The sequence below is a fragment of the Trachemys scripta genome, chromosome 25, assembly GCF_013100865.1.
Source record: "Trachemys scripta elegans isolate TJP31775 chromosome 25, CAS_Tse_1.0, whole genome shotgun sequence".
NCBI classification, from domain to species: domain Eukaryota; kingdom Metazoa; phylum Chordata; order Testudines; family Emydidae; genus Trachemys; species Trachemys scripta.
The window spans coordinates 6,438,981-6,450,162 of NC_048322.1; the positions used below are offsets into that span (position 1 = coordinate 6,438,981).

At 58.0% G+C, this 11,182-nt stretch overlaps 1 protein-coding gene across 1 annotated transcript; it reads right to left on the reverse strand.

Annotated features, from left to right (window-relative positions):
• Nucleotides 1–2,698: 2,698 nt before the first annotated feature.
• Nucleotides 2,699–10,043, reverse strand: EFNB3 (ephrin B3). Its single transcript, XM_034757038.1, has 3 exons — nt 9,371–10,043; nt 4,315–4,889; nt 2,699–2,715 (listed from the first exon to the last, which is right to left on the reverse strand). The coding sequence occupies exons 1-3, from the start codon at nt 9,487–9,489 to the stop codon at nt 2,699–2,701; spliced, it is 711 nt and encodes a 236-aa protein (XP_034612929.1). The 5' UTR covers nt 9,490–10,043.
• Nucleotides 10,044–11,182: the final 1,139 nt, after the last annotated feature.

The following is an 11,182-nucleotide window of genomic DNA, read 5'->3' on the forward strand; positions in this document are numbered from 1 at the left end:
GGGGGGGGCGGGGTTGCTCTGCAGATGGACGCTATATGTGACATGTGTGTGTGTGTTGGTTGGTGGGGGTGTGTGTGATCTCCCTGTCACGCCCGCCGTGTACGTGGGGGTCTCTGACCGCGGCGTGTGATGGGTGCGTGTGGGGTGAGGCTGTGTGAGCTCCTTGTAGTTCTGTGGAAGGAGAAATTTGACCCTGTTGCTTATAGTTCAGAGACACACACACACACACAGAGATGCATACACAGAGACACACACAGGGCTAGATCTCTCTCTCTCACACAGACACACACACGGACACACGGGCCTAGATCTCACACACACACACACACACACACGGGCCTACATCTCACTCACACACACACACACGCACTCACACACGGGCCTAGATCTCACACACACACACGCACACACACACACGGGCCTAGATCTCACACACACACACACACACACACACAGGCCTAGATCTCACGCACACACACACACACACACACACACACACACGGGCCTAGATCTCACGCACACACACACACTGTGTTACTAGGTCACTATTGTGCTGCTCTCAGCAATTTGCCTCTCGACCCGACCCGCAGGGACAGCGCAGCCTCCATCCCCCACGGGACCCAGTAGTCCGGGCTCCCAGCCCCCACCCCCACCCCCATTGTCTCCCCAGCTCTGGGAGGGGAGTGGGGACTGGTGGTGAGAGCAGGGGGGCTGGGAGCCCATTGGGAGGTCAGTGCTGAAGATGAGCGGGGGTGGTGGCCCGGACGCCGGGGTCCCCAGGGAGCGGTGTGTGTGTGTGTGTGGGGGGGGGGTTGCAGGCGGGGGGTGGGTGCGGGTGCGGGGGGGCCCGGCAGGTATGTCTGTCCGATCGGGTTAGCCGCGCATGGCCAGGCCCTTTCACTGCCAAACATGGGGGGGCCCGCGCACAAAGGCCCGGGCCCCCGGGCCCCCCCCCCCCCGCCGCAGTCAGTCTTCCCCACGGCCCCCCCCCATCCCCTCCATGGTACCCTGCCCCCCAGGCCCTCCCAGATGCCCCCCATCACCCACCCCACCCCCACAGACACCCCCACACATTCAGCCCCCCGATGCCCCCCACCTCGTCGGCTCCTGCCGCAGCCCAGCGACTCCCCACCCCCCACACCACTCCGTGCCCCCCCCTCAAAACCACCAGCCCCCAGCCGCTGGCCCTGGTCTGTTCTGTCCCCCTACACCCCGCACCGTGCCCCCCCCTTCAAAACCATCGGCTCCCAGCCACTGGCCCTGGTCTGTCGTCCCCCACCCCCCAGCACTGGACCCAGGAGTCCTGGCGTGTTTAAAGATCTGGAACAAACATTTGTGTATTAAATATGGACACCTCTGGGGCGGGGTGGCCGGTTACCCGGGGACCCGTCACCCGGTGCTGAGATGTGGCCACTTCTGGGGCGGGGCGGCTGGTTACCCGGGGAACCCTCGCCCGGTGCTGAGATGCGGCCACCTCTGGGGCAGGGCGGCCAGTTACCCAGGGACGTCTCACTCGGTGCTGAGATGCGGCCACCTTGGGGGCGGGCGGACGGTGACACAGGGACCGCTCGCCTGGTGCTGAGATGGGGCAGCTGGTTACACGGGAACCTGTCGCCTGGCGCAGAGATGCGGCCACCTCTGGGGCAGGGCGGCTGGTTATCCAGGGATTTTTTACTGCGGGGGGGGGGGGGGGTGTTCCGGTTCTGTCACTTCCTGTCCTACTTGGCACCTGACCCTCCGCACTTCACCCCCTCCTGTCTGGTTGGGCAGAACAATCATCTGACAAGAATTTGGGTCAGCTCCTCTCCCTCCCCCACCAGGCCCTTCCCCCCACCATGCTCCTGCCCCCCTCCCCCCTGCATCTCCCCCACCTCCACCCTGCCATCTCCCTTCCCTGCTTCTCTTGGCCTCTCTCTCTTCCCTCCAGTGCCCCCCCCCCCAGGGATCCCCTCTAGGCCCCTTCGTTCCCCCCACCCACACCAGTAAAAACCCCAACACCCCCCAGGAGACGCTGGGGCAGGTGGGTGATAGCAAAGGGGGAGGGGAGGGACAGGAAGGGAGGGGAAAGGGTGGGAATGGGGGGTGGGGAAGGGGAGGGGTGGGATTGCGGGTGGGAATGGGGGTGGGGAGGGGCAGGGAGGGGGGAATGAGGGTGGGAAGGGGGAGGGGTGGGAATGGGGGATGGGGAGGGGCAGGGAGGGAGGGGTAGGGGTGGGGATGTGGGGTGAGGAGGGGCAGGGAGGGAGGGGAGCGAATGGAGGTGGGGGGGCCTGAGGACTTGAGTGTCCCTTCCCCAGGTGACGTCAAGCCCCCATGAGCCCGCCCTGCCCCCCCGCTGAGCCCCCCCTTCCCTGCGTGGGGGGGCTGCAGCCTCTCTGGGGTGGGGTCGGGGGGGCGGTTGCTGTGGCGCGGTTGCCAGGATGCCCGGAAGTCACTGGTTTATTGGGAGACAGTTGCCATAGCGATGGGGGAAAGACCACCACGGCCTATGATGGGAACCGCGGGGGGGGGAATAGACGTTCGGGCCCTCCCACCCCTCCCCACCCCCCGAGGGGCAACGATTGCCCCCCCCATGGGGCCTTGCTGATTCCAACCGGCCCCTCCCCCCTGCTCCCCTCCCCCTCTTACTGCCCCTCCCCTGTCCTATTCCCTCCGTGCTGCTCCCACCCCCCCGAACCCGCCGCCCGTGACCCAGATGTCAGGAAGCGTCAGCGCCTGGATGTCAAAAGGGAAAATATCCCGGAGCAGACGCCAGGCTCCAGGCTGTGGGGAGGGACTGCTCAGCCCAGGCCCCCCCCCAGCCCCATCTCGCACGCGCCCTGTCTCGCACGCACAAGCATGTGCAGCAGCAGCCGGGGGACGAGGCCTTGTGCCTTCTATAGGGAGGGGGCCAGGTTAGTGTGCAAGGAGAGCGGGCGTGTGAGAGCCTGTGGATGGCAGAGGAGGGGGCGGTGCCCTGGGCATGTGAGTGTGCGTGGAATGGAGCGTGCAAGAGGTTGAATGTCCAACCTGTGTGTGTGTGTGTGTGTGCGAGAGACGGAGTGTGTGAGGGTGTGAACGTGCAACGGGCGGGTTTGACAGAGCAAATGTTCACCCCGTGTGCATGCCAGGGACCACTCGAGCGTGCGAGGGGCCGAACAGCTCTACCGTGCGTGCAAGAGGGGGATGGTGCATGGGTGTGAGTGTGCAATGAGCCACATGAGTGTGCAAGAGACCAAACAGCCGCCCCAGTGTGTGTCTGTGGACCAGCTTGAGCAAGCGGGCCAGGAGGCGTGTGCAGGCCCTGGTCTGAGGGGGGTGAGCAAGAGGGTGTGCAAATGTTTGTGTAAAGGACCAAGTGGCTACGAGTGTGCGACAGAGGCCATGGCCAGAGGGTTGGCGCGCAAAGGTGAAAGGTACCCCAGGTGTCTGCAGGGGAGTGAGTGTGCAAAGAATGAGAGGCATGCAAGGGACTGTGTGTGTGTAAATGCAGATGAGGGCCTGAGTGTGTGAGGAACATTTTGGGGAGGAGGAGGGGGCAGTCTGAGTGTGCAAGCAAACTGAGCTATCCCCTTGCATGCCCACCCCTGTTCCACACCACACCAGTCCATGTGCACACACCCTTGCACGCGTTTCCCCCCGTTCAAGGTGCCTTGGTCTCTTGCACGCTCACCCCCTGACATGCAAACGCCTCCTCTTGAGAGCCTCCGTCCCATGCAAACAACCCCCCACCCCTAGGACACAACACTGGACTCGGGGGGGGGGGTCACCCCACGACTCCAACTCTGCCCCCAACTTCTCAGACCCTGTGATCCCGGCTGGGAGCCTGCCACTGTCACCCCAGGCACGGCCTCAGGAGTCGCAGGGAGCCCAGGGCTGGGCTGGCAGGGGCTGCGGGTCGGGAGTGAGGGGCACCGGCAGAGCTGGGGGGGCAGGGCTGGGCTGAGCAGGGGCTGCCGGTCGGGAGTGAGGGGCACCGGCAGAGCTGGGGGGGGCAGGGCTGGCTGGCAGGGGCTGCGGATTGGGAGTGAGGGGCACCGGTGGAGGTGAGGTTGGGGGTGGGACGGGAGAAGCCGACAGATGCCAGCGGCTCGTGGGCGGCGAGCGATTGACTCTGCAATACACAGCGTAGGAGGGCAGGAGATAGACAGACAGAATGACGGACAGATTGTGTTGGGGAGGGGAGAGGAGCTGGATTTCACAACACAGAGCCTAAGAGACAGGAGCCCCCCCCTCCAAATCCCAGCTGACTGACCCCCACCAGGGACCCCCACCAGCTGCATCTGTCGCCTGGCGCTGAGATGCAGCCACCTCTGGGGCAGGGCGGCTGGTTACCCAGGGACCCCTCGCCCAGCACTGAGATGCGGCCACCTCTGGGGCAGGGCGGCTGGTTACCCAGGGACCCCTCGCCCAGCGCTGAGAGGCAGCCACCTCTGGGCCAAGGCGGCTGGTTACCCGGGGACCCCTCGCCCGGCGCGGAGAGGCAGCCACCTCTGGGCCAAGGCGGCTGGTTACCCGGGGACCCCTCGCCCGGCGCGGAGAGGCAGGAGGGAAATGCATCAGACCTCGCTCCCAGCCCCACAAGCTGGGGGAGAACCCAGGCGTCCAGGCACTCACTGATGATGTAGTAGTCCTGGTTGCTCTTGAATTCGTGGCCCCACAGGTTGGGGCTGAATTCCTGGAACTTGATGGTGAATCGCACGTCGTGCTCGGGCCGGTCGCACGTCAAGAGCAGGTTGGGGGCCCGCAGGATCTCGCACGCCCGGGCCTGCTCACCCGGCACCAGGTACAGCTTGTAATATTCGTACTCCTCTGCTGAGAAGGGGCCCGGCGGGCGGGACCGCGGGCAGATCAGGTCCAGCCGGTCGCCGATCTGCGGGTACAGGACGTAGCCGCCCGCCGCCTGGAACCTGACAGAGACGGGGTGTCAGAGAGGGGACCTCAACCCGCGTCCCCTTGAGCCAGCCAGTCCTCACCATGGGGCCAGAGGGGAGTTGGCGCCCCCTAGAAGGGACAGGCCCCTGCCCCATTCCCCGCCCCCCTGAGCCAGCCAGGCCCCTCCCGACAAACCAGCTACCCACCTGGCAACAGGGCCCCTCCCGGCCCTCGTCTATGTGCAACACCCATCCCCTCACCCTTCTGCTGCCCCCCCCCAGCCCGCGCCTGGGGGAGCCACCCAGACCCACCCCCACCCAGAGTTGGGGGAAAGATCCCAATCAGCTGCCTATGGTCCCCGAGGGACCCCTCACCTGGCGCGGAGATGCGGCCACCTCTGGGGCGGGGCGGCTGGTTACCCAGGGATCCCTCGCCCGGCACTGAGATGCAGCCACCTCTGGGGCAGGGCGCAGCTACTACTCTAGTGGGTTGGGGGCGTGGGCCTGGGAGCCAGGACTCCTGGGTTCTATTCCTGGCTCTTGGAGGGGAGAGGGGCTAGTGGTTAGAGCGGGATGTGGGTAGGCTGGGCGCCAGGACTCCTGGGTTCTCTCCCTGGCTCTGGGAGGGGAGTGGGGGCTGGTGGTTAGAGCAGGGGGGGCTGGGAGCCAGGACTCCTGGGTTCTCTCCCCGGCTCTGGGAGGAGAGTGGGGGCTGGTGGGTTAGAGCAGGTGTGTGGTGGGGCTGGGAGCCAGGACTCCTGGGTTCTATTCCTTATCTATGCCAGAGTCAGGGCTAGAACCCAGACGTCCTGACGGCCACAGGCCTTTAGCCCAAGAGCCGATGTAACGCCGAGGGGCGGGATCTAACCGGGGACCTCTGGAGCGTAGAACATGAGCCTCTACCGCATTTTCTCTCCAGGACCGGGGGCCTGATTTCGCGGTTCCTGGGAATTTCCCCCACGTTTCCTCGGCCAGCCCGGGCCCCGTTCAAGCCCCGTAACCCCCCCACCCCGGAATCTGCACATATCGATATGGGCCACAGCAGACCATCATGCCCACTGCCCCCCGCCTCATCCAGCCCTCCAGGTCCCCCCCCCCCCCCCCCCCGGCACCGCAAAGCAAGATCTGAAAATCGTCCACCACGCCCTGTGGCCTTTGATCTCTCGGTCCCCTGCGAATCCCGCAGAGGCCCAGGGTTCTCTCTCAACTCTAGGGGCAAATCCTCGGCCGGCGAAGATGCAAGAGGCCCTGAGTTTTTCAGTCAGTTGCCATGCTGGGGCGCGAACCCTTCGTCTTTCCCACTGGCACGTCTATCTTGACTAAGGGCAAGTGATTTGAGAGGACACTGGCGTTGTAATGATGCTGTATCGCTCAGAGGGACAGCTGGTTTGCGGCTTAGCTATCTGGTCAGAGGGCTGGATTTTTCAGCGCTTCACAGGGCACTTTTGTGGCCGATGGACTTAAAAACCAAAGTCCGGCCTCTCGAACACAAGCGGAGGTCGCTTTGAAAATGACCTGGGCGCTGCTCCCCACCCCAGAGCCAGCTGCGTTGGAGTGTTAAAGGTCTGATCAGAAGTCACACGAATCAGTGTTGATTCCCGGCTGATAAAGTCTGATCCGTGTACCTCCCGGATGTTAAAATATTCATTTGCGATCAGACCAGCTCAAACATATGGGGCCTGCCTCTAGTTAATAAGAGAAACTCATTTTCAGCGGCTTGGCGCATCCGTCGGGCATTGCATTTGCCTTCTTAATTTTAAGCAAACGACAGCATTCGTGAGGAATAACTCCACCAGAATAACTTCTGGCCAGCTTCATCAAAACCGACAGCGATGACCGAGAATAGCCGCCGGAATATTTCCTGTGTCCTTCCGGCCTGGGCAGCTAAAAATTATCCCAATGGCTTCCAAAACCAGGATTCGGGGGCAGGAGTTTGCGGGAGAAATCTGAGCTCCGGCTGGGAAAGGGAGTCCCAGATTTTTCCGCTTTTGGAAAACGTCCGGTTTGAAGATCATTCCAAAAAAATCAGTCGATGGATCTCGCCGGATTGGACACCGAAAATCTTCATGGAACCCCCCTCCCAAAATGGGGCTATTGGATAGTCACAGATACGGTTTCTGGCTGGGCCGTAGAAGCTCCCAGAAAAAAACTGGTGCCGAGGGAAACTCAAGAGAGAAACCGGTTTGCGGGGAGCCCGTTCCCTCCAGCCTCGGGACCAGCCAGCTCTCCAGTGTCCCAATCCCCTACCACGCACACACAGAGCCACGGCTCGTGGTCCCGGGAGATTTAGAAGCCTTCCACTGAGTCTCAGACTGCTAGGTTCCAGTTTCCCCCAAGGGGTTTAGGCACCTCGTTCCCATTGATTTCGCCAAACAGCCCAAGCGGTGCTTAATTTTTACATTCGCGACTGATGCAGAGGTGCTGGGGCTCTGCCCAGCCAAGCCCTGGCCCAAATTAAGCACTGGGCCCGAGTGATCTTTGAAAATGGGACTTGGCGTTCGGGGTTTTTTAAAGCCGGTCAACAATTTTCTAGCCTTAGGCCGCTCAGCCAATCGGCATGTGTGTGTGTTTATATATATATATATATATATATATATATATATATATATATATAGGAGTATCAGAGATCTAAGCTTGTGCGTGTGTCCAAGATCATGTCCTAAGCAGGCCAGTGGTTTGCTTTAAAAAGAAAGTGGCATTAAAAAATGACAGGAAGTATTCCCAGATACACACACTGCCCACTCCCCAAGAGACAGCAACATTGGTCCCCATACGCCAATGTCGCCAGCGGTGATACGTGGTCTGATACGTTCATTCTGCGCTGTGAAATAAATACATTTTAAAAATAAAGCGGCCTCTCTTTTTATTCTGTTTTAAGATCCACACATCCCTTGGATGTGGGGATGGGGGAGAGGGAAAAAAACCAGCCAGGATGCCGCCGAAAAACACCCTTCTCCCTCGGTCTGCAAGGAGAGGCCACTGGGAGACGGCTAACCCCTTTTTCAGGCCTGGGGGCTGGTGGAAAAGATTTAGACGAATAGATCCATTAGCTCGAGTATGTATTTGTTGCTAGGAAGCACTGCCACACGCTGATGGGAGTAATTGTCGCGTTGAGGAATGCTCCATATTTCTGGCAACCAGGCTCCATCCCTCGCCAGCCTGTCGGACCCCCGAAAACTTTGTCGTTTGCTCCGAAGGGGGAAGGGGTTTTGATTGAGCCCGGAGCAGATGCAGGACTCGGGTGGTTTCGATGGATCTCGTGTCTGGAGTGATACGGCCAGGAGGGAAGAAAACGTATCTTCCAGATCTACCCGGGCAGAGAAATGCCTGCTTTGACCTATCGGCCCCATAAAGCGCAGTCCAGCAAACAGGCCCGTGTGCGAAATGAAAAGGATCCGCAGAGCCCCACAACACAAGGCAAGACCCAAAGGTCAGTCTCAAGAAGCCGTCTGGAGCGGGATAAATTCATATATTCTGCTTTGAGCCGAGGGTTGGACTAGATACCTCCTGAGGTCTCTTCCAATCCTGATCTTCTATGATACCCAGTCAGTTGTTTCAAGGGGATATCAAACTACACACAACTTTAAGAAGCTGCCAGTATAAAGCTAAAGAAACACACATGCACACACACACACACACACACACACACACACACAGAATAACTAATTTTAAGGGCATCCCCCCCTCCCCGTTCGATACACACACACACACATGCTTGATCTACACAGACATACACACTGAAGGCACCAAAACCAACACCCACAACTCGGAAGATGCACATTTATAGACCGCACCAGCGGAGAGCACCACTCATTTTCAAAAAAAGACAATGCCAACCCAAAATCCGCCGTTCAAGAGGCCTACCACAAATTCACACCCATCTCCAGTTTGCCTGCACAAACTTCACCAAAACACCGCAATATCTCTCTTAAACACACACACACACACACACACACTCGCTCTCCTGCGCTGGACAGCGTCAAAAGGCCACCAGATATTTTCCCCCCTAAAAACAAACACCTCTCACCTTTGCACTGAAAACACCGATTTGTCCAGAATTAAAAAAAAAAAAAATATGATTATAAAGAGCAAAAACAACAATCCCCCCCACACTCTGATTTTGTTAAATAAAACATCGTCCTTGATTTTTGGGGGGGAGGTCCCACTCCCAACACACTTTCCAGGAAATGGGTTGACTGAAGAGGGATAAAGGGAAAGAAAGAAAAGTTTGACAAGGGGATTAAAGGGCAGACTTTTGAGAGTGAAACTGACACAGGTCCTTATAAAACCCTTGTCAGTTACACTGGAAATTGACTGGATTGGGGGAAATGGAAAAAAAATGCAATTTCTTTTTCCCTTCACTCCCCCCCCCCCTTTCTCCTCTGGGATTTGCAGCCCCAAAATCAACCACGATTTAAAACTTGGGCGTGCCTTCCCTCTTCCCCCCCAAACCCATCCCCTCTTTATAGCAGAAAAAGCAGCACGAACCAAGGGAGTTCCCCCCCTTCCCCACTTACTTTTTATTTGCTGTATTCCAGTATACAGGCTCCAGGCTCACAGCTGATATAACCCAAAGCTCCAGCAAGGAAAACAGTAACCCTATAGAGAGTCCGAGCAATGAAGTCCTCAATGCCATGACTGCAAAGGAAAAGGAATGTTTTTACCCCTCCTCTGTGTTTTCTTCTTGAGATTCACACACACACACACAAATCAAGAGGCTCCCAAAGACTTTGCCCCCCTCTCTGCCTAGGCTAGATAAAGTTTTATGGATTTCCCCCCCACACACACGCCTGGATTTTTCATGCCAGAACTGGAAAGTTGGTTGTTTTGTGTGTGTGTGTTGTTTTTTTCTTCAAGATCCTAATGCCATCTTCAGCCTTGGAGAAAAATACATCTAGACACACACACACACAGAGAGAAAATTCGCCTCCACTTCTCTTGTGTGTGTCTTTCTGGTCTGATCTCCTGAGCAGGGAGGACACAGAGTTGTAAAACACAAGGAAGGGAGGGAGGGGGAAGGAATTCATTTGAAAGCCCCCTCCTGGACTCCTTGTCTTTGGTGAGGTTTTTTTTTTTTCTTTTTCTTTTCTTTCTCTTTTTTTTTGAAGGTTCGGCATTGAGTAACTCCAGAGATGAGGACAGAGAATGGGAGTTAGCAGAGAGGAGGAGGAGCAGGAGAGAAGAAGTGGTGAATGGGAAATACTGGAGGAAAGAGAGAAAGAGAGAGACAGGGGCACATACACAGAGAGAGAGAGACTAGGATCTGGAGTCTGGACTTTAAGGAAGACGTGGAATCCGGATTCAGGTATAAAATTCTCCCCAGTGAATAGCACACACATAAACCAGCAGAGCCAGCCAGCAAGGTTGCTTGAAGACAGGAATATTTTGCAGCTCAGTTCACTCGGCCTCTCCGCTTCCCTGTCAGGACTAATCAGAGACACAGTCGCTTCTTGACCAAAAAAAAAAAAAAAAAAAAGAGAGAGAGAGAAATCAGGGTCCTTTTCCCGAGCCGCTTTGCGCAGCGACGAAACAGAGAAATGTCGCCAAGCCTCGATTTATTCGTCAAATGCCCAGCCCAGTTCTTTGTGTGTAGGGAAAGGTGGATTTGTGTTACAAAGTCACTTTTCATCCGGTGAGGGAGACGGTTTTTTTAGGGGGAGGAAGATGTGGGGTTGGAAATCAGTCTGGGATCGGAAAGGGACCCAAGAAACAAATCCTCTGATTTTGGCCCTCGGACCGGGCGGGATGGATTTTCGTTGGGGCTCCCAGGCCAGAGCGTCGGGGAGCATCTGGGGCCTGGGAAGTGCCTTGCTGAAGCAATATTTGCGAGGTGGGATTTCTCCATGAGAATTGGGGGGATCGATTAAACAAGCAAGAACCCCCCTCGATTGCCAAATCCGGTTGGAGATGAATCCAGTGGCTTTTGAAACCCCGCACAGATTCGAAGGCCGTTTCCGAGCTGCTGGGCCCATCGAAGAGTTTCCCCAGGGGCTGTTCCTTCGCCGAGAACAACTCGCGGATGTTAAACCGGCTGGGAAACCCTTTCATTAAAAATTCAATCCGGGATCTCCGGGGTTCGCTCGTTTTAAGGGCAGCGGCGGTTCCTACAAACGGGTAGATCCTTGCGGCCAGGGGGCTTTCCCAAGACAGGAGTTGCCCAGATTGGGATCTTTGACCGGGCCTCTGGGATTTCTCGGCCCGTTGGGCTTCCAGGGTTTTGATGTTTGCTGGGGTGGGGGGGTCAAATGGGCCAGGTGGGATCCTGAGGCCGAGGCGGGAAGCCAACCAGCATTAGCAGGCGTTATTGGGGTTCCCAGACGGGCCTGGGG